The sequence below is a fragment of the Grammomys surdaster genome, unplaced genomic scaffold (genome assembly GCF_004785775.1).
Source record: "Grammomys surdaster isolate TR1022 unplaced genomic scaffold, NIH_TR_1.0 193, whole genome shotgun sequence".
NCBI classification, from domain to species: domain Eukaryota; kingdom Metazoa; phylum Chordata; class Mammalia; order Rodentia; family Muridae; genus Grammomys; species Grammomys surdaster.
Genome location: NW_021604638.1, coordinates 8752741 through 8780378, shown reverse-complemented (window position 1 = coordinate 8780378; position 27638 = coordinate 8752741). Strand labels below are relative to the sequence as shown.

General features: G+C 45.6%; 1 protein-coding gene across 4 annotated transcripts in view; it reads left to right on the top strand.

Annotated features, from left to right (window-relative positions):
• Window positions 1-26974, top strand: part of Ncoa3 (nuclear receptor coactivator 3) — an 87889-nt gene extending 60915 nt beyond the window's left edge. For 2 of the 4 annotated variants that reach the window (XM_028769500.1, XM_028769497.1), the window contains exons 5-23: window positions 132-232; window positions 1779-1953; window positions 3001-3186; window positions 3299-3397; window positions 4096-4236; window positions 4491-4638; window positions 6023-6399; window positions 6494-7362; window positions 8444-8573; window positions 10391-10585; window positions 10909-11193; window positions 11409-11535; window positions 12512-12683; window positions 19217-19510; window positions 21244-21330; window positions 21977-22196; window positions 22825-22999; window positions 23477-23618; window positions 23881-26974. In XM_028769500.1, coding sequence (XP_028625333.1) covers window positions 132-232; window positions 1779-1953; window positions 3001-3186; window positions 3299-3397; window positions 4096-4236; window positions 4491-4638; window positions 6023-6399; window positions 6494-7362; window positions 8444-8573; window positions 10391-10585; window positions 10909-11193; window positions 11409-11535; window positions 12512-12683; window positions 19217-19510; window positions 21244-21330; window positions 21977-22196; window positions 22825-22999; window positions 23477-23618; window positions 23881-23892 — 3935 coding nt within the window. In that variant the 3' untranslated portion in view covers window positions 23893-26974. The remainder of the gene's footprint in view (window positions 1-131; window positions 233-1778; window positions 1954-3000; window positions 3187-3298; window positions 3398-4095; window positions 4237-4490; window positions 4639-6022; window positions 6400-6493; window positions 7363-8443; window positions 8574-10390; window positions 10586-10908; window positions 11194-11408; window positions 11536-12511; window positions 12684-19216; window positions 19511-21243; window positions 21331-21976; window positions 22197-22824; window positions 23000-23476; window positions 23619-23880) is intronic. The other 2 variants (XM_028769498.1, XM_028769501.1) reach the window with 2 other exon arrangements.
• The last annotated feature ends 664 nt before the right edge of the window (window positions 26975-27638 follow it).

Genomic DNA, 27638 nt, shown 5'->3' with positions numbered 1-27638 from the left:
AGAGAGAGAGAGACACAGAGAGAGAGAGACACACAGAGAGAGAGACACACAGAGAGAGACACAGAGAGAGAGAGAGAGAGAGAGAGACAAGGTAGTACTGTTCAACACGATCCTTCCTTCTGTGTCTTCAGGAAAAACTATTTCCAGCGATGATGATGTTCAGAAAGCTGATGTGTCTTCTACAGGGCAGGGAGTCATTGATAAAGACTCTTTAGGACCACTTTTACTCCAGGTAGGTGTGAAGATCGTAGCTGGCCAAAGCATGTTGTGCTTTGGTTGTTTTACTATGTGATTTATATAGAGTACGGGGATTGGAAATGAGGAAATAGTTTTTACTCCCATGGATCAGAGCTCAGTATTATAGCAATCATAAAATACCCTCCTGACACTAAATATAATACTATATACACACTGTATACAATATGAAAATACAACTCACGTATACAAAACACACGTATAAGCTACTAGCTTTGATTTCATAGGTCAGTAACACCAGAGGCTTAGTGTATTTTAGTTCGGACCCTTTTATGAATTTTCCCATGATTGGTTGCACAACACAGTACAGTTTTACTTTTTCTTTGTCTTGAATTTGTGCTTGAAATTAAACCCAGGGCCTCACACATGCTAGGTGACCATAGCAGGCAAGCATGTTACCATGGAGTGACATCTTCTGCCCTCAGCTCTGTATTCTTGGAGAATTTATTCATGGTGCTGGGGAGGGAAACCCAGGGCCTCATGCATGCTAGGCATGTGCTCTGTGATAGAGCTGCACCCCGGCTTGTGAGGCAATTTCAAACATTAAACATGTGCATGTTTTTAAAGTAATTGCCTTGAGAAGAGCTGCTTAACCATGGCGCAGTGTCTACTTCAGGCCGGAGAGCGCTTCAGCAAGTTTACTTGACAACTGGTCTTTCTTTCAGTGAGTCATTTCAACTACTTTGTGTTCATTCATTTTAAAACTCTCATTCAGGATCAGATGGTAATTCCTATAGCTAACTTGAGATCAGGTGGAAAACTGGGTAGCACTAAGAATGATTTTTTTCTTTTCTCTCTTTTTTTTGTGACAAGGTTGCAAAACATACAGGCTTTTTTTTTTTTTTTTTGAGACGTTGCAATGTTAGCCCAGGCTGCCTTTCAACTTGCAATAGAGATATAGAGATTAGGATGACCTCACCTCCTGCCTCCACTTCCTAAATGTTGGGTTAAAGGTGTGTGATATGTCATCCCCCCCTTTAAAAAACTCCTTTTTAATGCCCTTAAATAATCTTGCTAATATTAATAGAACCGATGGTTGGCAGTTAACTCTAATTGTTGGGCTAGCGTCATCCTCCCTGCCCCCTGGCCCTGGCCCCTCTCAAGTTTTATTTACAAACAAGGCTGTAGTCTTCTTCTGCAAAGGCTGCAGTGACAGAATATCACAGTAGGTGACTCAGACAACAGAAGCCTATTTCTTCAGTTTTGAAGACTGGAGTCCAAGATGGGGGTGCTGGCAGGGTTACTTCCTCCCGAGTCGAGTCCTCTCTTCTTGGCTCGCTACTGTGTCTTAATAAGGCCTTCCCCCTGCGCATGCCTCCCCGGTGTGTTTTTAATCTGTCCTTATAGGGACACCAGTTGTATTGGATTGGGTTCTCTTTAATGCTATTGACCCTTTAAATGCTCTATTTGGAAGTATGACCCTAACCTGACTCCTAACCCAAATGCTAGCAAAAATGGGCGAGGGGTTTAATGTTTCTGTGGGGACATGGTTTTCATGATGGTGTTAACACATCCTACTGCAGGCACTGGATGGTTTCTTGTTTGTGGTGAATCGAGATGGAAACATTGTCTTTGTGTCAGAAAATGTCACGCACTATTTACAATATAAGCAGGAGGACCTGGTTAACACAAGTGTCTATAGTATCTTACATGAGCAAGACCGGAAGGATTTCCTTAAACATCTACCAAAATCCACAGGTGCGCTTTTCTTTGTATTTTGTTTGAGAGGAAGATGGGGTCCTACCTACTGTGTGGTCCAGGCTAGCTCTGAATGAATCTATGATCATCTGTTTTTGCCTTGTCTCATGTGCTGGGATTATAGGTGTGTGCTGCCATACCTGACTACAGACATGCATATCAATGCGTTTTCTAAATATATTTAATTTTTCCTAGTTATTTCTTAAGAGATTGAATGTGCTTTTTAGGAAGCCAGAAAATGAGACTTAATAAGTGGTTGCCAGCAACATTTTCAGTTTGGCCTTAGTGGACTCGGTTTTCCATGGGGCCCAAACGTTTAATGGGGCTTGTGGTGAGGATTAACTTACTCGGAGGTCTCGATATTGTCATTCTGAAATGTTATATGTAGGTGTCATCTCCTGGGAGTTGTGTCCTAAGAAAAGACAGCTGGACCCGGTTCTTCCGTTTCTCTGTAAGGTCTCATGTACCGCCCAGGGCGCTCTCCGGTGCTCTTCTTTCAGCCCCTTTACTTTAGTAGCTGGGCCAGCAGCTTGCCTTGCCTCACTCACTTAAGCATGAGTTCTTAGAGATTTTATATATTAAAAAACCTTACATGTATGTATCTATGTGAATGTATGCCATGTGTTACTGCAGTATGACGGGCCAGAAGAGGACATTTATTAGATTATCTTGTGCTGGAGTTGAGGGTGCTTATGAGCTGCCAGATATGGGTGCTCAGAGCTAAGTGTTCTTAACCAGCGAGCCACCCTTCCAGCCCTTAGCTTGAATTTTTAAAAACTTTGTGTGTATGATGGATGTTTTTCTTGCATGTATGTATGTGCATCATGTGTGTGCTCAAGGCCAGCAGGTGCATTAGACTCCTTGGAACTGGAGTTATGGATGACTATGCCACCATGTGGGTTCTGGGAACTAAACCCAGGTCCTCTGCAAAGAGCAAGGCCCAACCCTAGCTGGAATGAATTCTTGATCGTAGTTTTTGACTGAGTTTTACCTGGCTTATAAAGAATAATTTCAATTTGTTTCCAAATTTTAATTTGTTTTTCAAAGTTAATGGAGTTTCTTGGACTAATGAGAACCAGAGACAAAAAAGCCATACATTTAATTGCCGTATGTTGATGAAAACACATGATATTTTGGAAGACATGAATGCCAGTCCCGAAACACGGCAGAAATATGAAACAATGCAGTGCTTTGCCCTGTCTCAGCCTCGAGCTATGCTGGAAGAAGGGGAAGGTAAGAGTTGGGTCCACTGTACCGGGGACCCTTCTTACTGATGTTGTGTCCCTGGTCGCCCGTTATCACAGCTAAAGTGACTGTAATCCGATCTGGTAACCTTTCATTGTAGACTTGCAGTGCTGTATGATCTGTGTGGCTCGCCGTGTGACCACAGAACGGCCATTCCCATCCAGTCCTGAGAGCTTTATTACCAGGCACGACCTTTCTGGTAAGACCAGCAATGTGCCTTTACTTAGAAACTTACAAAGTGTTCTTATTCCTTCGGTTCTGTGTGTGCATGAGTGTGTGCACTGTTGGTTCTGTGAGTTCATGAGTGCGTGTACTTGTCACAAGGTCACTCTTTTTCCACCTGGGGCTCCAAGCATGGAGCAGAGGTCCACAGAAAGCACCTTCACATGCTGAGATCCATCTCTCAGTCCAGCCTCGGGGTCCTCTTTCTCTGCCCTGTCGGCTCTGAGATTACAAGTTTGTGTCACTCCACCTAGTTTTCCTCCTGCATGCTCAGAATGAGTTTGGCTCTCCACAGCCCTGTGACATACATTTCTGTGTGTTATTTGATCCGTCAGAGTCAGCCTCGTCTTGAGCTTGCTCTCACTTTCTGTCTCTCTGATCCGGCTCTCTTATCTTCTCCTCTGAGTAATACTAAGTATGGCTCAACAACTGTAAGCACCGCGTTAGGAGAGCGCGTCCTGTGCAGAGGCGTGCTTCTGACTAGGAGCTCTGCTTACAGCTAGTTGGAGACAGTGCACTTTTTTGTCCTGCAGACTGAGAGCAGCCTCCAGCTGTGTGTTAAGGACAAGGCAGATCTGAGATTGTCTCCTTTATGTCACTCTCAAGTGTTAGTTAGCTAAGCAGCAGTAGGCTCTTCCGGGCAGGGTTAGAATCTTTTGTTTTTATCTTTAATAGGAAAGGTTGTCAATATAGATACAAACTCACTTAGATCTTCCATGAGGCCTGGCTTTGAAGACACAATCCGAAGGTGTATCCAGAGATTCTTCAGTCTGAATGATGGGCAGTCATGGTCCCAGAAGCGTCACTATCAAGAAGGTAAGGCATTTGGAGTTGATCTTGGTGCTGATGTTGATGATGCTGTAAAGCTCCCATTGTGTCGTCAGCCCTTGTTCTGTTGTGATTTGGTGGTTGTGGGAGAGGGGATGGTTTCTGAGCATAGCTGTTCTATACTTTTGTGTATATCCACATGATGTAACACAATTTTGTACTTGAAGCATGATTCCGTCTCGTCTTTCTCTATGCTTTGGTCTAGTCTCAGACACTAGCAACAGTATGCTTTTTCCCAATAGCTTATATTCATGGCCACGCAGAGACCCCAGTGTACCGTTTCTCACTGGCTGATGGAACTATTGTGAGTGCGCAGACAAAAAGCAAACTCTTCCGCAATCCTGTAACGAATGATCGTCACGGCTTCGTCTCCACCCACTTTCTTCAGAGGTGATGACACTAAAGCACCCTTTCCCCAGGAGGCTTTGCTGTTGATGTGCAGGGAGAAAAGGCAGGGAAGCTGTTGGATTTCGTGAAGTGAATTTAGGTTCTTAAGAGTATGTTTTCTTTAAGGTTATATTTTTATTTACAAGTTAGCATTTTTGCCGGGCGGTGGTGGCGCACGCCTTTAATCCCAGCACTTGGGAGGCAGAGGCAGGCGGATTTCTGAGTTCGAGGCCAGCCTGGTCTACAGAGTGAGTTCCAGGACAGCCAGGGCTACACAGAGAAACCCTGTCTCGAAAAGCCAAAAGAAGAAAAAAAAGTTAGTATTTTCCACTAAATGCTTCCTGGATAAGGCCAGGTATGTATGTGGGATAGAGGTGAGGTTGGTGGTATGTTGGAAGTAGTGGGTACCTCGTTGTTACCTTTCAATTCTAGTGTTTCATTGCTTCCAGAAACTGGATTTAGAGTGAAAAGTAGAATATACATGTAAAAGGTATAGTAACTACTGGTGTTACTAATGGTAAACAAACTGCACAGGAAGAGGTTCATTCATTGATTGTCTTAAGGAATTGGCGCACCCTTTCAGGCCAAGCCCCACGTATGCTCAGCTGTAATGAGCCCTCAGAGACTCCCGATCACTTGGCTGTAGAGCCACTCGGCGCTGATGTCACTCATTTAGATCTTCTGGCTCATCTAAAACTGTTAGGGATGGAGCTCAGCTGGTGAAATGCCTTCCTTGCATGATACCGCAGGTTCAGTTCCTAGCACGGTTAACTGGGTAAAGTAGTGGGCTCCTGTGTCTCCCAGGACTTGGGAGGGAGAGAGGCAAGAAGATAAACAAGACCCAAACAAACTCAAAACAAACAAGTCTCATAATTTAGATCTGGTGGTCTGACCTGTTATCCTAGCTACATGGGAGGCAGAGGCAGCAGGATCTCAAGTTCTGGGCCTGATGGAATTAATGAATTCAAGGCCAGACTTGGAAACTGTTAGATGAGACCCTATTTTAAAATATCAACGGGCTTTGGAATATAGCTCAGTATTAGAGAGCTTGCTTAGCATGCGGAAGACTCTGAGTCCCCAGTAGTGTATACAAACAGGCAAAGTGGGGCTAGAGAAGAGGCTCAGTTCTTGCAGAGGACCTGATTCATAGCATCCATAAGCCGACTCACAACTGTCTGTATGGTTCCAGGGGTTCCAGTGTCGCCTTCTGACCTCTGCAGACAGTAGGCTTTGCATATGGTGAACATACACACATACAGGCAAAATACCAAATACACATGAAATTAAATCTATAAATCCTAGTGTATGCTCCTAGGCAGCTTCTCCTTCCTTCCCTTGCGTTCATTGCTGCAATTTTAAAGTAAAACTTCTGTGTGTTTGTTTGCAGAGAACAGAATGGATATAGACCAAACCCAAATCCTGTCGGACAAGCCGTCCGACCTCCTGCAGCAGGGTGTGGCATGAACATGTCTCCAAATCAGACTGTACAGATGTTGGGCAGCCGGACCTATGGCGTGGCAGACCCCAGCAACACAGGGCAGATGGGTGGAGCTAGGTATGGGGCTTCTAGTAGCGTGTCCTCGCTGACCCCAGCACAAAGCCTACAGTCACCGTCTTCCTATCAGAACAACAGCTACGGGCTCAGCATGAGCAGCCCCCCCCACGGCAGTCCTGGTCTTGGCCCCAACCAGCAGAACATCATGATTTCTCCTCGTAATCGTGGGAGCCCAAAGATGGCCTCACACCAGTTCTCTCCTGCTGCAGGTATTCACTTTCCTCACCACTGTCTTCTGTAATACGTAGAGGTTGTGCCTCTTCGAGTGTCTGACAGTCTCTCCTGATCTTTGTCCACATGCAGGTGTACACTCTCCCATGGGACCGTCTGGCAACACAGGGAGTCACAGCTTCTCCAGCAGCTCCCTCAGTGCCTTGCAAGCCATCAGCGAGGGCGTGGGGACCTCTCTTTTATCCACTCTGTCTTCACCAGGCCCCAAACTGGACAACTCTCCCAATATGAATATAAACCAGCCAAGCAAAGCAAGTAGTCAGGATTCTAAGAGCCCCCTAGGCTTATACTGTGAACAGAACCCAGTAGAGAGTTCAGTGTGTCAGTCAAACAGCAGAGACCACCCCAGTGACAAAGAAACCAAGGAGAGCAGTGGGGAGGCATCAGAGACTCCCAGGGGACCCCTGGAGAGCAAAGGCCACAAGAAACTGCTGCAGCTACTCACATGTTCCTCCGATGACCGAGGCCATTCCTCCTTGACCAACTCTCCCCTGGATTCAAATTGCAAAGATTCTTCCATTAGTGTCACCAGCCCCTCTGGAGTGTCCTCCTCCACATCAGGAGCAGTGTCTTCTACCTCCAACGTGCATGGGTCTCTGTTGCAAGAGAAACACCGGATTTTGCATAAGTTGTTGCAGAATGGTAACTCACCAGCGGAGGTCGCCAAGATCACTGCAGAAGCCACTGGGAAAGACACTAGCAGTACTGCTTCCTGTGGAGAAGGGAATGCCAGGCAGGAGCAGCTGAGTCCTAAGAAGAAGGAGAATAATGCCCTTCTTAGATACCTGCTGGACAGGGATGACCCCAGTGATGTGCTTGCCAAAGAGCTGCAGCCCCAGGCGGACGGAGGGGACAGTAAACTGAGTCAGTGCAGCTGCTCCACCAATCCCAGCTCAGGCCAAGAGAAAGACCCCAAAATCAAGACAGAGACAAGTGAGGAGGTAAGGTACTCTCTCTTCTAGCCCATCATGTGTTTCTTCATTTCTGTGTTACAAGCCTTGCATTTGTGGTGTATAACAACAGTATAAATGGCTATATATTACACTTGTTTATAAGAACATTATACATTGTTAGTTTTTAATTGGAGGATAACCTTGAGGTTTCATTCATTATAGTTACTGTGTATATGTGGTGTGTCTGTGTTTAAGAGTGTTTTTTGTGTGTGTATGAGAGTGTTTCTGTGTGAGGCGGTGGTACGTACGTGCCTTTCATTGTGGGACTGGAGGTTGGACTTGAGGTGTCAGGTTTGCTTGGTGAGGATCTTTACATGCCAAGACATCTTTTTAGCGGCCAGTTAGAAGTGTTTTCATGGAAGTGGTTAGGTCGGAATGAGCAGATTAGGTTGTTAAGGACATGGTAGATGTTATTAGGAAAAGTTTGAATTTAGCAGCATCATTTTTTTCACCTTCAAGAGTGAGAGAGAGTTCATGAACACATTCTACAAAAGCATCTTGCTAACCCTGAGTAAGCACTCTTCTAGGGAGAATGCGAAAGGGCGCAGGCCTCCCTTCCCCATATCTGTTAGCAGAGTCCCTCTCTACATGCCTGTGAATGCCTTGTTTGTCAAACACCACTTAGCAATACATTTTCAGAAAAGTTACTCATAGATGGAGTTTCTGTCAGCTAAGGGTTGTGGGAAATTGTGGCGGAGCAAAAAGTACTTCGAGGGCAACAGAGCCCAGGGACTTATCGTAACGGCTAAACCTACAGTGAAGAGGGTGGGGTCACAGGACTGCAGCCTCTGGCTTGGGCATCGTTATCTCAGGTAATGGCTTGGAGCTTGCTGTTGAGTTTTTGTGTTTTTTGTTTGCTTTGTCATTGTTAATCTGTTTTCTTTGGGAAGGGAGAGAGTCTCACTGTCTCTGGCTATCCTGGAACTCAGAATCCTGGGATTCAGAGTGCACACCACCGCGCCAGGCATCATTGTTGTCGGTTCCCGCTTGGTGTTTCTTTTGCTGATGCCTTGATAGTTGCATCTGTGTTAGTTAACATGCAGAATCATTTTACAAGGTTCATTTTCAGGTGTCAGGAGACCTGGATCACCTAGATGCCATTCTTGGAGATCTGACTAGTTCTGACTTCTACAACAATCCTACCAATGGCAGTCACCCAGGGGCCAAACAGCAGATGTTTGCAGGACCAAGTTCTCTGGGTAAGGAAGAGCTAGCATTTTTCTTTTTTGAGGGGTGAGGTTGGGTGGGGGCTTGAGACATGGTCTTTGTGAGGCTGGTCAGAGACTTACCCACTGAACTCCACGTTCCCCTTCTGGGACGTGCCCTACTCGGATTTCTCAGCACAGTTGCATGTTCTCTTACACCAAGACCAGGAAGCAGCAGCACCTGTACCTTCAGAACGCACTCTGCCTTTCTGGGTTCTTGCACCCAATGATATTGTATTGTGTATGTTAGTCATTTTCTTGCCTTCCTTTTCCTTTTTTAATAATTTAATTGTGTGTGTGTGTGTGTGCGCGCGTGCGCGCGCGTGTATGGCCATGCTACAGCATAGGACATTCAACGGACACCTGAGGAAGCGGTTTTCCCCTCCCAGCATGTGGGTCCTGCGGTGGGTAGGACTTAGATCATCAGGTTGGCAGTAGGTATCTTGGCTGCTGGCTGTCTGACTGGTCCCCTCTCAGGTTTCTCTTCTAATTAATGTGCCAGTAACCATGATTCTTAGAAAAGAATACCTGGGCCTTGGGGTAGACTTTTTCTTAAACATGGAGAATTGGATTAAAAGACCCAAACTGGATTAAACACGTCATTTTTGGCCCTTAAAGAAGGTCCTTACATGTACTTCTGTGAGGTACCTCTTCTTGTTGTTTTGGTCTATACTGAACCCTTTCCTTTGTAGGCTGCTTACTTGGTGCACTATCAAAGGTGTGCTGTGTGACCTAAAACAGTAATTCATAGTTGTCTCCTGCTGGCCACTCCTCCCTTCTCTCCCCTTCTTTGTTTCTTTCTATCTTTTTTGTCAGCCGCCCCCCTTTTCTTTGAGAAACAGTAACCCTGGTCTGAAATCAGAGATTCATCTGCCTCTGCCTCCTGAGTGCTGGGACTAAAGCATGGCCCCCACACCCAGAAGTTACTGACTTTCTTTTTCCTTTCCTTTTTCCTTTTTCCTTTTTCCTTTTTCCTTTTTCCTTTTCCCTTTTCCCTTTTCCCTTTTCCCTTTTCCCTTTTCCCTTTTCCCTTTTCCCTTTTCCCTTTTCCCTTTTCCCTTTTCCCTTTTTCCTCTCCTTTTTCCTCTCCTTTTTCCTCTCCTTTTTCCTCTCCTTTTTCCTCTCCTTTTTCCTCTCCTTTTTCCTCTCCTTTTTCCTCTCCTTTTTCCTCTCCTTTTTCCTCTCCTTTTTCCTTTTTTAAATATTTTTTTGCAACAGGGTCTCATTATCTTCAACTATATTGTTTCCTAAACTGATCAGTCAAGATAAGTCGCAGAGGTTGGGAAGAAACTTTATGTTTATTTCCCATTTGATTGGAAGGCAGCTTAACTTTTTATTTTTATTGTAAAATTGTAAATAGAGAATATACTTCACAATTACATATGTGGAAGCATCTCTAGGAATAAAACCATCAGTCCATATTCTCTCCCCATCTTCCTCCTTCCCTTGTGCTGTTGGGGACCTGCATCTAGAGTCTCCTCTTGTTAGACATGATCTACTGAGCCCAGTGCTCAGTCTGTGCCTTAGCATTCCGAGGGAAACGTCGGACATGACCATATTGGGCTATAGCTGAATGCTAGCGCTTTGGCCAACATATAGATTATTGTTTGTACTTTACTTGGAATTTGGGCTTTTTTTCTTTCTTTTCTTTTTGACATAAATATTTATTTTGTAAAAGAAAATGGTAGTGTTTGTTTTTATGAGAAAGACTTTCTGTGTGGGGCTTAGTGGTGTTTGTTTCTTGCACTTAGTTGTTTAAATATTGAGTCAGCAAGGGATACTAATGTGGTAAGCTTCTGTATTTCCAACAGGTTTGCGAAGCCCACAGCCTGTGCAGTCTGTCCGTCCTCCATATAACCGAGCGGTCTCTCTGGATAGCCCTGTGTCTGTTGGCTCAGGTCCACCAGTGAAGAATGTCAGTGCTTTCCCTGTGTTACCAAAACAGCCCGTACTGGCTGGGAACTCGAGAATGATGGACAGCCAGGAGAATTACGGTGCCAGCATGGGTAGGTCATATCTAAGTGTGATCATTTCCTTAAACATTGAACTCAAGTAACAACCTTAATATTTTTAATTTATTAATAACATATTGTTAATATATTGTTCCTTCCATGGTGTCTCTTAAATATCCCATTGGCTCAGGCCACCTTTCTAGCCTGTAGCAAATGTATGGGAGTAGAGGCCTGCTCTAGATACTGTCTTTGTAGTTGGCCAGCCCTACTCTCAGGATGGCAGTCGCCGCTATGGTAGTAAATAATGGTTCTCCCAGTGGAAGAAGGGCTTCTGTGTTATGTGCTGGGTAAGACCTGATGAGCTCTACCTATTTTAGGTGGACCAAACAGAAACGTTCCTGTGAATCCAGCTTCCTCCTCAGGAGACTGGGGTTTAGTTAACTCAAGGGCCAGCAGAATGGAACCTCTGGCTTCAAGTCCCCTGGGAAGAGCTGGAGCAGACTACAGTGCTGCTTTACCAAGACCTGCCATGGGGGGCGCAGTGCCTACCTTGCCACTTCGTTCTAATAGACTACCAGGCGCAAGACCAACGTTGCAGCAGCAGCAGCAACAGCAGCAGCAACAGCAGCAGCAGCAGCAGCAGCAGCAGATGCTTCAAATGAGTAAGCCGTCCCTTTCAATAAAAAATGAAAATTTCCTTTTTTGGGCATGGGGTTGAATACAGGGATTCTCTTTGTAGCCTTGGCTGACCTGGAACTCACTCTGTAGACCAGGCTGGCCTTGAGACCACAGAGATCCACCTGCCTCTGCCTTGTGAGGGTTGGGATTAAAGGTGTCTGGCACCACCTGGCTGAAAATGTTGTTTTGCTCCCCCCAGGACCTGGTGAGATTCCCATGGGAATGGGGGTCAATCCCTATAGCCCAGCCGTGCCGTCTAACCAACCAGGTTCCTGGCCAGAGGGCATGCTGTCTGTGGAACAAGGTCCTCATGCCTCTCAAAATAGGTAGGGTTTTATTTTGTGATGTGGGAATGCTTGCATTGGATTTCTAAGAGTCTGAGCAGGAACAACTCTGGAAGAGTATGGGAGACAGGTCATTGTTGATTTTGCCATCTGCTGGTGCAGTAAGCAGAGGCATCTGGAAGGGTAGAGGGGGAGGCAGAACTACAGCTCAGCCTTCAAGACTTCCAAAGGCCTCTCAACAATTACCTCCCCAGGAGTAGTGGTAAGCGTTAGGAGCATTTGGGAAAGACATGTTCTCATAGGTTTATAAGTGGCACTCGGATACTGTGTCTCAATTTTTCTGGAATAAAAATTAAAAATTAAAAATGTGAGTGATGTCTGTGTGTGCATCATGTGTGTGCAGTGTCCGTGGAGGCCAGTAGAGGGCATCAGATTCCCCATGACTGGAGTCACATGTCGAGCCTTCATGTGGGTCCTGGGAACCGAACCCTTAACTGCTGAGCCATCTCTCCATCCCCTAAAGATTACCTTTTTGAATAATGGATAATTATTTTCTAAAATCATCTATAACAATTCAGTCGTACGGATGGGAGTGAACCATTGTACTATCTTTTACTTTTTTTTTTTTTTTTTTTGAAAGAAAAGATTGGGAGTTCGTTCTGCATTTTATCTTTAATTTGTTTAATAAACTACCACTGAGCAACGTCCCTGCCCACATCTCCTTTTTAAAAATTCTGTGTTTATGCAGAGGCCAGAGGTCAGCTGAAATCCATACGTCGTATAGTGTGTACTTTTACGTCAGTGTCTATGTATTGTATAACCCCTCAGCAGTTAGCACTAAATGGGAGGAGTTGGTGGGCGTGAGTTTGAGGCTAGACTCTCAGAAAACTTAAAAACCTAAACAAGAACAAGCCCAACAGAAGAACACTGTTTTGCTTTCTGCGGTCCTGGGTGTGGGGCATAGGTCCTCACCAGCTCCCGTCCAGCCGTGTTGGAGCTGACTCAAGTCTCTCTTTAGGCCTCTTCTTAGAAATTCTCTGGATGATCTGCTGGGGCCACCTTCTAATCCAGAAGGCCAGAGCGATGAGAGAGCTCTGCTGGACCAGCTGCACACTCTCCTGAGCAACACAGACGCCACGGGCCTGGAGGAGATCGACAGGGCCTTGGGGATTCCTGAGCTCGTGAATCAGGTGAGCTGCAGTTGGTGTGGGGACGGCAGAGCATGACAGTGAGCATGCTGCATATTCATGGAGACAAACAGCTTAAAAGAAGACTGTGTGTACCTTTGTGTCACTTGTGAGAAAGTGTGAATATTTGTCCCTTCTTTTACTACAGCCAAAGAAAACATCTAATGAAACCACTAAAGTTTTAAGAATGCTGCTGCTTATTAAATTTTTAAGTTTTAACTTTATTTTAAAAAAATATTTTATGTTTATGGGTGTTTGCTTTTATGTACGTCTGTGCACTGTGTGCATTTTGGTGCCCACAGAGGCCAGAAGAGAGTTTTGGTTTCCTTGGGACTGAAGTTACAGACAGCTGAGAGCCACCGTTTGGTCTAGAAACAGACCCCAGTCCTCTAGGAGAGCTTCCACTTCTCCAGCCCTAGTGATAATTAACCTAATTTTAAAAATTTTATTAATGGGCTGGAGAGATGGCTCAGCAGTAAAGAGCACTGACTGTTCTTCCGGAGGTCAATTCTCAGAAACCACATGGTGACTCACAGCCATCTGTAATGGGGATCCGATGCCCTCTTCTGGTGTGTCTGAAGACAGCGAGTGCACTCATATACATAAAATAAATAATTATTTTTTTTATTAATTTGACTTTATTATGTATGTGAGTGTTTTACTTATGTGCGTGCACATAACGAGGGTATTGGCTCACTTGGGGTTTAAAGATGGTTATAAGCTAAAATGTAGGTTCTGGGAACTGGACCTGGGTCCTTGTTAAGAGCCCTCTCTTAGCCCCACCAGATGCTACTACTTACTGTTATAACTCTTTTTCTTCAGTCCATAGCTAACCTGTTAGGTGTGCCAGGTATGCCAGGCAGGCAGGCCGTGTGTAAACAAGGTTTACAGCGGCAAATCGGAGCATTGTGTGACTATTTGTATATTTGTCTCATGAAAATACACTTTCACAAGTTTATTTTTGGTTTTTAAGAAAGACAGGATTTCTTTGTGTAGCCTTCTGACTGTCTTGGAACTCTGTAGACCAGGCTAGCCTTGAACTCAGATTCACTTGCCTTGGCCTCTCCAGTGCTGGGATCAAAATGTCGTGCCACCATGCTCAGCATCATAAATAGTTTTGAAATGTTTTAGGTGGTCACTTCTGTTTACCTTGTATTGGGCAATGTCCAGATCTCTGTCCAACAATAAACCAAGGGGAGGCCTCGGTTGCTGGGAGATACACATACCTGAGGAATTGTGTGGGATGTTAGTTACATGCTGCCACATGCATGCTGTGGAAGCCAGGTCTCCTAAACGGGAGCCACAGGCAGTTGTCAGCTGTCTGATGTGCGGGGAACTGAACTTTGGTCCTCAAGGAGAACAGTCAGTGCTCCTAAATGTGGAGCCATCTCTCCAGCCCCTGCCTTAGAGTTGTCAAAGGGGTATGGGGAAACACTGAGCAGTTCTGACGTCTAACTTCAGAGATGCCAGTGACATCTGACACTGAAGAGCAGCTGTATTTGAGTCTGTCTGTCTGTCTGTGTGACACCTGACCCTGATGCTGAAGACCATGCTGCATTTGGTCGGACATTCTTCTTCCCACTTGCTGGGTATAAGCCTCTATCTACAATTCTAATGAGTGCACCAAGTGTGGTGGTGCTTGCTTTCAGTTCCAGCACTTTGGGGGTTAGAAGCTGGCGGATCTCTTGAGTTCAAGGCAAGCCTGATATACATAGCAAGTTCCAAGCCATCCAGAGTTACATAGTGAGATGCTATCTCAAAAACCCAAACAACAACAGTGACAACAACAAAAACAAATTCTGACAAATGGAAAGAATATATAAAAGCAGCCTTAAAGCCGTCTGTGGGCAGCGAAGGGGGTATTGTTAGTAACTTGTGGATACACACTTTTAGATTTAAAACAGTATGTGCATACACACCCATGAGTGTCTGTGCATGCTTACAAAGGTGACAGCAACAATCACTATCATTGTCAGCCACCAAGGTCTCATTCTGCAGACCTTGTATCTGCTCTGTGTGTCAGGCCATCCTTCAGCCTTTGTGAGATCTGTAACCTCATCTTACGGAGGATGTTGTGTACTGCGCTGCTGATGAGGATAACACATGTCTCTTTTTGCCCTAAAAGTGCGCTAAGACCAAGAGTGACCCAGATTTATGTGTCTGGTGTCCCACCTGCTCTGCAAGCTACGACAGGAAAGTCACAGGATTCCAGGATTTAAAGACAGAGCAGCATATGTTAATTCCACCAAATGAGAGTAGGGACCATTACTCAAAATCTCTGGTCAAATTAAGCAGCTTTATTTTCTCCAGACAGGGTTATTTCTCTAAAGCAGAGCTGAGATAATAGCACTGGACATAGGAGAAGATGGGGTTTATGAGAGCCTCAGAACTTCAGTCTAGGGGGTTCTCGACGGTTGTTTGTTCTGTAGGAACTTGCAGGACATTTAAAATTATTTGTCAGGGCATCTTATCAGGACGAAGGTTAGGGGACAGGGTGTGGGACATGTCAGATTCCAGACAATGGATCAAGACATGCTCAAACCAAAGGGTGATAGAAAACAGAAATGAACTGATTTTGACCTTGTAACTGGATAGCCTGTCTGTCACATCAGGACCTTGTCTCAGAGAGGAAAATGGCACTAGCTGTTTTTCTAGATGAGTAGTTTTAGTTTTTCCTCTCTCAGCACTGCTGTGTGGCTTAGGCAGATGACCACACAAATAAGAACATGGTTTTGTTTTGTTTTGAGACAGGGTTTCTCTGTGTAGCTCTGGCTGTCCTGGAACTCACTCTGTAGCTAGCCTCGAACTCTCGAACTCAGAAATCCGCCTGCCTCTACCTCCCAAGTGCTGGGATTAAAGGCGTGCGCCACCACCGCCCGGCAACATGATTATTTTAATAAAGATATCTACTAATATGACAGGCAAAAGAGATTACTGGCTCTCACTGTACTACTTTGCAAGCTTGCTTATCTTGTCCTGTTTGTTGACCACACATCTGAGCTTTATGGTTTTCTAGTGGGGCTTTGGTTTTGTTGGTGTGTGAGTGTCCGGGTCACCTGGCCTAGTGCCTCAGGCTGAGCTGTTTGGTTTCATGGCAGTGTGGAGCTCATGCCTAGTCCCTTCAGTATTTATGTTCCTAGGTTGGCCATATGCAGTGTGACACTCGTAAATGCTGGGCAGCACACACTGTGAGTGGTTCGTCACACCTTCCTTCTCTGTATAGTGCCTTAGCTTTAGCTTTCTTGTCAGTTTAAGAATCTTGCTGGGCATGGTGGTGCACGTTTTTAATTTCAGCTCTTGAGTTCCAGGCCATCCTGGTCTATAAAGTTCTAGAGAAACCCTGTCTTGAAAAACAAAACACCCTCCCTTCCCAAACAAAAAAACCTAAAAGAAACCATCAAATTTTTCAAAATTGTGTTCGACAGTAAATATTGGGGAAATCCCAGAAGCTAAGTTGTTAACTGGGAAGCATCTAAATGATATCTAAGACACCTATAAAAACAGCCATAGGTGACAAGTGACACGGCGATCAGATAGTCTACAGAATACTGTCCTCTTGGGCTGGCCCAAACTGGCAACATGTGTTTGGTCCCTGGAACACTTAAAGGTCCACATGAAGATGGGAGGAAAGAAGCAGCTCCACAAGGCTGTCCTCTGAGCCCCACCCGTGCACTGTGGTGTGCACGCACACACCTCGCACACACAATAGTGAAAGCAAAATGAAAGTGTTATGGAAGTTGTCAAGATGGTAGGTGTTTACAGTATGATGTCTGTGATCGGAGAGGAGACATGATCCAGACAGGAAATACAGAAAATGAAGTGGCCAGCAGAGGCCGTGTGGAAGAGTCTCGGATGTCTAGCTAACTTCTGCTTATACTATATTTACCACTGGGTTAGGTTGGTTCTCAGAACCTTCTAAGTTCTTTACATTCATTTTAGTAGAATGTGCAAGAGAAGGTAGGTTAGTGCACACATCCTGTCTGTGTTCACCATAACATAGAACTGCTTTATTAAAGATATCTGTGTTTGAGTGAGCAGGGTTGGAATGCTGAGGTAGTAGAATGCACATTACTGCAAGGGTTCTGGGAGTCTTGGGAAGGGTCCTGACTGTGGACAGCGTAGAACAGAAGGATAGTTCGAAACGGCAGTGAGGAACCCTGGGAAGATGGGAGGAAGGAGTCCTGGGGAGCCAGGGTCTGTGATACAGGGGAGATTTGAGGAAAGCAGCTTTTCTTTCTTCTGGGGAAGTGGGGGAATTGTAAAAGCGTGATTTCTGCTTCTGCAGACTAAGTTTGAGTTGCTGGGGACACGCAGGTTCACTTGCATAAGCCAAGTGAGTTCAGAACTGTTTGGGGTTGAAATCATAATTTGATAGCTAGTTGTCCTTTTGTGTCTGCGAGCACCCAGGAAGGAAGTATTGTGAGAGGAGGGAAACCTGAGAACGAGCCTCAGTGCACGCTGGACCCTTCCTTATCCGAGCAAGGAAAGGCTGGAGTACCAGAGTGTGGGTGACAGGACTGCAGGGCGGGGTGGCCACTGTGTTCTTAGTTTGGGGGCTCGGGAGAATACAAAGGTTCACAGTGCACCCGACATGCCTCCTTCCTCCTTCAGAACGCGCCGTCCATTGCAGGTAGACCTGTGGAGAGACAGTGGTGGGGGACCACCATTAGCATGTAGCCGGGGAATCTGGGGAGGTGCTTTTCCTGGCTGGCTTATTATTACCTAAATCATCTCTTGCTATCCACAAATTATGGGAGAAGAACAGATTTGTAAAGCTTTATTACAGTTTATTTTATGTGTCTGTCCATGCATATTGCATGCCACATTGCACACATGAGCTCAGAGGACAGCCTGTGGGGGTCAGCTCCATCCATCCATCCATCCATCCATCCATCCATCCATCCATCACGTGGGTTCTGGGAATCGAACTCAGGTTGTCAGAATTTGTGGCAGAGGCCTTTACCACTAAGTCATTTCACCAACCCTAAAATGTTTAAAAACGTGTGTGTGTGTGTGTGTGTGTGTGTGTGTGTGTGTGTGTGTATCCATGCACTTAAAATGCCCTGCCACACATGTGGAGTCTGAGGACGACTTTCAGGAGTCTATTATCCCACTGTGTGGGAGCCAGGGATTGAACTCAGTTGTCAGGTGTGGCAGCAGGCACCTTTACTTGTTGAGCAACCTGGACAGCCCATAATTTATTAGTCAGTCCACTATATAGAGTTTTTTACTAATAAAAATAATACACTGATTTTCTTTTGTTGGAAATGTTTGGAAACCACAGAATCTAGTTACGAACATTCATTATTATATTTCAGCCAAATCACCCTCCATTCTCTCCCATTCTTGGTTGTCCCAGTCTACAGACTCGAGTTCAGAGTACGAAAAGTCATTTATAAATACTCATACTGCACTGACTCCCCATAAGTTATTGAGAAGGTAGGAAGAAACTCTTTAACCCTCTTTTTCATCACTCCAAAGAAAAGGACATCGCAGAATCCTTGCCGTAGTTTGTCCTAGCATAGAGAATACTCATACTCATAGCTTTCTCAGCCTACTTACATTGCCAGTAAGAAGGAACTGTGTAAAATTGACAGCTGAATCGACTCTTGATCAAAACCATCCCCACTGTAGCATTCTTAGGAGGTTCCGTCTGCCACCATGCAGTTCATGGTCACAGACATGTCCCTCTCTGATCATCTGTGGCTCATCTCATGTACTGCCCAATACTTTGTCTCCTGTTCTCTCTCAGCTGACTGTGTCTTCACTTGTTCCTTTCCACACACTACAAGAGTCACCTCTGCTCTCCCAGAGGTCCTTGTAGTGGTAATCCTATTCCTTGGTTATAGGAATAAGATTAAAGATTCATACTTCTGGATATGAATCTGGATATCAGTCTTGTCGGGGAGAGAGTTTAGGACAACTGAAAAGACTTGAGGGGAAAAGGGTCAAGATTGGATGCTATGTTAGTTTGTTGCCTCAAAAACTTGTTCCAAAGTAGCCCAGAAAAAACGGGAGTTCTAGGCTGGGCATGGTAGTTCATACCTTTAATATCAGCTTTTGGGAGGCAGAGGCAAGTGGATCTCAGAGTTTAAGGCCAGCCTGGTCTACAAAATGAGTTAATTCCATGGTGAAATATGCCAACCTTAGAATGTGTTTGTTGCCCACTGCAATTTTCATGTACCTCTGATTGGTATGAGAGGTATGTGGTTCTTACTGTATAGAGCTCTGGTTTTGAGCCAATAGAATTGAGCCAATTCTTCAGTCATTAAATGCATTGTAGCTACTAAAAAGGCTGAGCGTGTGTGTGTGTGTGTGTGTGTGTGTGTGTGTGTGTGTGTGTGTGTGTGTCTGCTGTCTGTGAGGACTCTGCTCCCTCAGTGAGGGTGTGTCTTGTTCCTGTGGAGCTTCAGGCCGTGACCTTGGCTTGCTTCTGGGTTCTGAGCCAAATATATTGATTTTTATTTTTCCCTTTGTTTCACTTTTGGTTGCTTTCTCAGATGTAGCTAACTATTCATTTGTGTTTGATGTTTAAGGGACAAGCTTTGGAGTCCAAACAGGATGTTTTTCAAGGCCAAGAAGCAGCAGTCATGATGGAGCAGAAGGCTGCACTGTATGGGCAGACGTACGCAGCTCAGGGTCCTTCACTGCAAGGAAGCTTTAACCTTCAGGGACAGTCGCCATCTTTTAACTCTATGATGAGTCAGATTAGCCAGCAAGGCAGCTTTCCTCTCCAAGGTGTGCATCCCAGAGCCAGCCTCATGAGGCCAAGGACGAGCACCCCGAAGCAGCTGAGAATGCAGCTTCAGCAGAGGCTGCAGGGCCAGCAGGTAAGCCAGTTGTGTTTGCCCAGGCTCTCAGTGACTTTCAGGCTGTGTTCTCCATGGCCACTGGCTCCTCACTCCTTGCTAACTAAAGGGATTTCTTTTGCTTTCACTTTTCTGGGAGTTTGTGCGGGCAGTTCCTTGTTAAGGAGCGTGTATTAGTATATATACACGTCTTTGTATGTGTATACTCTTGGATGTGACATTCGCAGTGGCAAAATGGCTCAGTGGGTAAATGTACTTTACAGGCAAGCCAGTTTAATTCTTAGAGCCTTGCTTAGTGCATGCCTTTAATCCTTGCACTTGGGAGGCAGAAGCACAGGTCTCTGTGAGTTCCATGGACCAGCCTGGTCTACAGAGTGAGTTCCAGGCCAGTTAGAACTGCACAGTGAGCTGTTCCCTACAGAACAGAACAGCTGGAGGAACAGCATGTCTTGATGGCCTTTGGAAGGCATCTCCTCAGCTTTTTGTAAGACAAGATAATTGCCCAGGCGACAGGCCTTGAAGTAATCCTCCTGCCTCAAGCTCTCATACAGGGATTGCAGGCATATGCTAGCACCCCTGTTGACTCACTATTTTAATGGAAACCACTTCTTGATGTTTTTTAAAGCTTTTAGTACTTTGGGGCTGGGGTCATGCTCAACTGTTAAGAACATGACTTGCTTTTGCAGAGGAGTTTGCTTTTTCCTGGCTCCTACACTGGGCGACTCACAGTCTAACTTCAGTTCCAGGGGATCCACACCCTCTTTTTTCTGACCTGGAAAATTTGACCCATGTGCACAAACCCACATGCAGACACATTCAAAATAAGCATAAATATTTTAGAACAATTAATATTTTAAATAGAACTTCTTTCTTTCTTCCCATTGTTTGTTTCCTTAATCTGCAGTTGCTTTAAAGTGTAATTGTTGGTATGGTTGCACAAGTCATAAGTACATAAGGTCAGTGTGCTCGTCACACATGGTGGCAGTGAGTCACCTGAGTAGGCGAGTGGTTGAGCTTAGAGCCCAGTAGGCCAGAGCCAGGCTATGGCTGCTTCTGAAGTGGGCTCCGAACTAGGGAAGCTGTGTGATCTGCACATGGTACTATTTTGTATCTTCTTATTTCTTTCTATTCAATGCTCACTAGTACCTGATCAAGTCAGTATAGATGTTTGGTTGTCGGAGCAGTCCCTGACACAGAAACTTGACACTGAGTCTGTTGCATTCCTGCTGTCGTGCTGTTTACACAGTGCCAAACAAAGCTTTACATTTAGACAGGGAATTGTCAACACTTCCTTCTCTTCCTCTTCTCTCCTCTCTTTTCTTTTTCTCTTTCAAGATAGGGATTCTCTGTGTAGCCCTGGCTGTCCTGGAACTCTCTGTCCTGGCTGGCCTCAGACTTCGTTTGTATTTTTTAAGGTTTACTGTATTTTTAGTAGTGTCTGTGCAGTCCATGCCCGTACACATACATGTGCCTGCAGAGGCCAGAGGTGCGGGGCTCACTAGAACTGGCGGTAGTGGTGACTGTGAGCCACCATATAGGTGCTGCGAAAGGAACCCCGGTCCTCTGGATATGTGTGCTCTCAGCTCCTGAGCCATCTGCCTTCTGCAGACTGGAAATGAACCGGTTCAGTTTCAGTGAGGCTCCTTAGGCTGGCGGGTGTGGAGAGCTCATCTCATTGGGGGGGGGGGGGGGGTAAAGCTGACTGGGGCTCACTCACATGCCCCACTTGAACCCACTAACCTAATTCTGTTCAGTTTCTAAATCAGAGCCGGCAGGCACTTGAGATAAAAATGGAGAACCCCACTGGTGCTGCTGTGATGAGGCCCATGATGCAGCCCCAGGTATGTTTCTGGCAAGGAGGGTCTAGTCCAAGCTTATCAAAATAACTCTGAAATTTTTGTAAGGATTGGTTGTCACACTTCCTTTTAAAATTTTTTTATTTTATGTTTATGAGTGTGTTATCTGCATGGATGTCTGCATCACGTGCATGCCTGATGGCCATGGAGGCCAGAACAGGATGTGGCATCTCCTGGACCTGGAGTTACAGAGTCGTGAGCGGTCATGTGGGTGCTGGGAATTGAACTCAGGACCTCTGAAGAGCAGCCAGTGTTCTCTTTACTTCTGAGCTATGTCTCCAGCCCCCATACTTTCTCTCTCAATCTTACCCTGCTTTGTTAGTGATGAGGGGCTGGAGAGAAGTGGCTACTTGATTAAACCCATCAGTAAACTCACCCAGATGGTTCTCTTTGGGATGAGCTGCTACGTTGTAAGATAAGCACAGAGTGTGGGAATGTGGGGATGCCGCTGATCCTGGACGGGGAGCACACATGCTCAGTGGGCAGCATTTGGAAGCCACGGCTGCAAAGAACAATTTTTGTTTATTTCCCTTTACAGAGAAGACACTTGAGCGTTCTTTCTCGTCCATAGCTCGTGTATTGTGAAGCACTCTATGAACTGAAGTGTAATTGTGTATCTCTTGGCTACCAGCAGGCTTTCTTTAATGCCCAAATGGCTGCCCAGCAGAAACGGGAGCTGATGAGCCATCACCTGCAGCAGCAGAGGATGGCGATGATGATGTCACAGCCACAGCCTCAGGCCTTCAGCCCACCCCCCAACGTCACCGCTTCCCCCAGCATGGATGGGGTTTTGGCAGGCTCAGCAATGCCACAAGCCCCTCCACAACAGTTTCCATATCCAACAAATTATGGTAAGCCTGGCAGATTATGTCCTTCCCAAAGTCATGTTATTAAGGTCACAAGCTTCACTGGGTCTGCTGTGTGTGAAAACAAAGTACCACTCTCTCCATCTTGTTTGTCAGGAAATCTCTGGAGCTGCAGGGATGGATGGAGTGTGCTGCAGAAACAGAGTGTGGTCTCTTCACAGTTGGACAGTTTTTTAGCCACAGTAAAATGGCTTTGAAAAAGATCACATAAACCTTCCTCATATCTCAGTGTAGAAGGATGCTGTGTTATCTCTGGACACTTGAGCCTGAGGGACAGATCCCAGACATAGGCTTCTCCATCTCTTTTTCTCGGTGACATGGGCACTTACTGTGATTATACTAAGCAGGCTGTGCTTCAGGCCTGCCTTTGGGGAGGTTCTAGGATAGACTGGGTTAGAGACATGTTGTTAGAGAGTGCAGCCCTGCCCACCACAGTGCCCTAGACAGGGTCCTTCTTCTAAATAGATGACTTTGTAATCTTGGTGAGAAGCGAGAACAACAGAGCATCTACGTGTAGCCTTTTCTGTCCTTCCCTCCCCATCTCTGGTCATTTTAGGATGCCGAGAGTGCAAGGATGCAGCATTGAACACTGATTTCTGTTCATTTCTTCAAGGAATGGGACAACCACCAGAGCCAGCCTTTGGTCAAGGCTCTAGTCCTCCCAGTGCAATGATGTCATCAAGAATGGGGTCTTCCCAGAATGCCATGGTGCAGCATTCTCAGACTGCACCTATGTATCAGTCCCCAGAGATGAAGGGGTGGCCATCAGGGAACCTGGCCAGGAACGGGTAAGGATGTGACTTACTTTTCCATCCCAGTGCCAGAGCCGGGAACCCGTTTCTCAGTCACACTTACTGGACGGAGAGATCACATGCGTGGCTCTTAGAAAATGAGGCTTGTGACTTGTTTTGCGGTTGCTTTATGTTGTGCCGCTCTGTGAGCATATCTGAATCCTAACAGTGGTGAAAATAGAAGGCAGGCAGGCTGTCAGGAAGTTCTTCTCGGGCTGGGCGTGGTGTCACACGCTTTTAATCCCAGCACTTGGGAGGCAAAGGCAGGAGAATCTCTGAGTTCTAGGCCAGCCTGGTTTACATAGGGAGCTCCAGACCAGACACAGGTACATAGAGAGACCTTGTCTCAAACAACAACAGAAAGATGTTTTTCTCTGATGTTTTCTGCTTAGGTAGAGGGATATTTGATATAGAACTATGACTGTCTGTGGTCTGAATTGATCTGAAAGCAATATTATTGCCCTTTCTTTGCAGCTCTTACCCCCAGCAGCAGTTTGCTCCCCAGGGGAACCCTGCAGCATACAACATGGTGCACATGAACAGCAGTGGTAGTCACTTGGGACAGATGGCCATGAACCCCATGCCCATGTCTGGCATGCCCATGGGTCCTGATCAGGTACGGGTATCTACTCCTACGTCTCCCAGGAAGTCTTTTTCCTTCTTTGTTTAGACCCAGAGACCTAACCTAACAGTGGTTTGGAGATTTTAACTGGTATATAGAACTTACACAAACTACTACAGTGTTTTGAGAGCATTTGGTTTGCAGATATTAGTGTTGAAGACGTGGATTCTAAGAGTCTGAACCAGCCAGCAGTACATGGCAGTGTGTACAATGGATTGTTTTCTACTGCACTGACCCTGTGTTCGTCTGTTAACAGAAATACTGCTAACATCTCCCTAGTGGGACCGAGAAGGAAATCACTGTACAGATGACACTGCACGAGATGGATCGTCTTGGACGAAACAAGTCATTGTCTAGGCATCCTGCTTAGAAGCAAGGCCAGCGTGACCACCACCGGGGTGTTCCAAAGTGCTGTCATTTGAGCAGAACTGGGTCTCAAGCTGACTCGCACTGTCTACCTGTTGCCCTGCCTCTGTGCGGCATGGTGTTCTGCCTCATGAGGGTGTGATTCTGGAGATGGTGTTCAGAATCACCGTTCTCTCCATCACTTCCTCTGCCTCGCCAGCCAAAGTCTTCACATAGACCTAGATGGCTACGGTTTCTGTCTTGCAGCACTGGACGAGGAGCACAGTCTGCCTTCAAGTGTGTCGTCAGCAAGTAGTTCTGTGTCGCTCTCCTGTCCAGTGCAATCAGTGTTTCTGCGCTCTTGTCCTTTACAGATGTAGTCCCCAGAGTCTGTTGTCCTAGGTCTCTCCTGATGAGGTCCCCGTACCCTGTAATTCTCAAGGGATTTGTCATTGATGTTAAATGGCTTTGCAGAAGGGAAAATGAAATGGCAATATTGAATTTTCCCGCCCCATGTGCAGCCAAGTGCACTTTACTGAGGAAGTCACGGAGAAATGCAATATTCTTGGGCGTGAGGAATGGTGAACCACATTCCTGGTTTTTGTCTGCACTAATCTGTTAGGACAAGAACATGATTGTTTTTTGTTTGTTTGTTGTTTCTTTCAAGTACTGGCGTCACCCTTTGCCTATATGGTAGAGCAATAATGCTTTGAAATAAACTTGTGAAACCCAAGGCCAGGTACTGCACTCTGAATCAGAAGCTAGCAGTGCTTCTGTGAATACGCTTCTTTTTGTAAATATGATCTTTTAAGATATTGTATTATGTGAAAATATGTACATACCTTTTTTTGTAGGTCACAGCAGCTCATTTTTACAGAGTTTGTGAAACTAAATATTTAACATTGTTGATTTCGGTAAGCTCCATGCAGTGAGGCTAGCGCAGAGGAGACATCCGGACCGCCTAGCCTGGGGGCAGGGCAGTCTGCAGCTCCCCCTTGCTTTGCAGGCCTCACTCTTTAAAGGCTTTTTAAAGTGATCATTTGTTAGATGTAGGCATTTAAATTTTTTAAAAAATTTCTTTACCAGAGAACTACGCACTTTGTTAATTTGTGGGGAAAGGATAGACACGGGGAAATGAGCTTTAAAACAAAAACAGAAAACCGCCAAGAGTTAAAAACAACCGGAGCAAATTGATTTCAAAAAGAACCTTGTGTTTTTTAAGCAGTCCATAAATTAAAGGATAATAATTTTGGAAAACTTGAGTATGTAGCCCATTCATCATTTTAGGAGTGATTTCTGTTATGAGGACCTGAGCCCCACATTTAGGTCAAAGACCCTGGGCCTTTGTGTGGTCTGGTGTCTGCTCAGCTCCCCTGCTGTTCAGCTCTTGGTGGTGGTGGGGTCTCTTACTACCTCTCTGCATCAGGGTGCTGAGCTCAGAACCAGGCCTGCCAGTGCTGCTGAGTCAGAGTGACCCCTCCTGACACCTCTCTGCCTCCTCCTCTTGGGAAACCAAGTGTAATGCCCTTTATTTGGGTCCCTTGGGTTCAAACAGTTAGATGACATTAGGTTATTAGAACATCTGTAGCTTCAAGTATCTCTGCCAGCCCTGGTGTCATCTTCTGAGAGCCAATTAGTGTTTAAAAGCCACATGTTTAGCCGTTGTCCTCCATCTCCCTGAAGGGAGCACCACTCCATTCTTGAGCACTCTGAGTGAGGCTCAGGAGCCCCTGTGGATGGACTTGGCTTTCCTATGTGTTTGGGTCATGATGGGCGTCCCCTGTGATTGACCCACTGTCCCAGGTACCATTGTGGCCTGCACTTTGCAGGTGACACCCGAGCTGGCTGGGCGGGGCTGGGCCTTCCCTGCTTAGGTGTGTAGGCCACAGCGGTGCTCCTCCCCTCAGCGTGGAAAGACATTTAAAACCCAACTGTGATTCTGCCCTCAGCACCACAGCTCCAGGCTAAATGGATGGCACTCCCTTTTTGTATGAAGAGAAAAATGTTTATTATGTTTTTATATTTTCTACTTACTGATTTTTTTATTGGTACCAGTTCAAAATTCTGATTTCTTTTTAATAGCCTCTGGGATAATTTGTTGTTTTTACCTGAATTGCCCTTTAATCTTTTTTGGGTCATTCTCTTTGTGCTCTTCTTGCCTACCTCGCATCCCCTCCTCCCTGGCCCCTCTTTAAACCTAGGTGTCTTTTGGGGCAAACAGTATAAAAGTATTTTTTTCATCTGCTTTTATGATGTGGGGACATTTTCATTACCTATTTTTTTTTTTTTTTTTTTGCTGAATCCAAAGATACATAAATAAAAATGTATTTTATGAAGATCCAAATGATTTTAAGGAAACATGTTTCTTCAGAAATAAATGAAGCTGTGCTGTTGCTGTTGGTATCAGAACGCTCTCTCTAAACTGTGCCCCTGTGATTAACAGCCCCACTCAGCTCAGGTCATCAGCATTAGGTGCTGAGGTGAGTCGGGGGGCAGAGGCAGTGGTACTATGGCAGATAATTGGCTTGGTTTGGGTAGATGCATCTAGACCATGCAGAGGGTTGCCAGTTGACAACATGCCAGTCCAGTCCTTTCTATCTGCTGTGGCTGTGGATTCTGACTCCAAGTTGAGTGTTACCTCTAGGATAGCTGAAAACTGGCCCTGCCATGAAGTAACAGGGGTTTTTACCTCCAGTGCAGGTTGATTAAAAACAGAGCGGTGTTTTGTTTTTCTCTTGCCTCCTCCCTTTTTCTCTTCCTTTGGAAATACGGAGTTTTGAAGAAGATGGAAATGTCACTCCAAGAGCAGTTAATTCTCAGGAACTGACCGACACCACTGAGAACACGTTTGGGGTTAATCACGTTTATATTAAGTGTCACTTAAGATGTCATTCTTTACACTGCAAGGAATCGGAAGCACGTCGGTGGTTCGGTTGGCTTGAGCTTTGGATGCCTTGCCAACTGTCTGGATGCTCTTGTAAATAAAGGTTTCTATTTAAACCTCAGCCTGAGCATGCCTTTCCTCTCCACACCCCGGGCAGGGGTGAGAGCATATAAGGAATGAAGACACTCAGTGTCTGTGAAGTTGGAACAGTTCTTTCCTAGGAGCCTGGACCCGTTCAAGGCATTTGAAAACTGGGGCCGTTTAGACCAGTGGTTCTCAGCCTTCCTAATGCTGCAACCCTTTAGTTGCTCATACTGTGGTGATCCCAACCACAGTACTACTGTTGCTACGTCTTAACTGTAACGTTGTTGTGAACTGATATAAATATCTGTGTTTTCTGATGGCCTTAGGCAACCCCTGTGGAAGGGCTGTTGGAGCCCCAGGTGACAACCAATGGTTTAGAGAAATGCAGGCGCCCTCTGCTGAGATGGGTTGAGTTGATCTTTCCGCCTCCACCCCCCTGTCCTCTGGCAGCTGCCTTTTGGTGGTCACTTGGACCGGTCACTCGGTAGAACAAAGGGCTGGTAGAGTTGGATGCTTTGCTGTTGAGAAACAGACTTTCCAGATAGATGCCCCAGAGCTGGTGAGACTTACCTGTGAGGTCCCTTGAAGCACGGATAAGTTTAATATTAATGTATAACTCTCTGCTTCTCCAAACCCTCTTGGCTGAAGGTCGGCAACATCTTGAGTGCTTCAAGAAAAAGTAAAAATAATAACACAGCAAA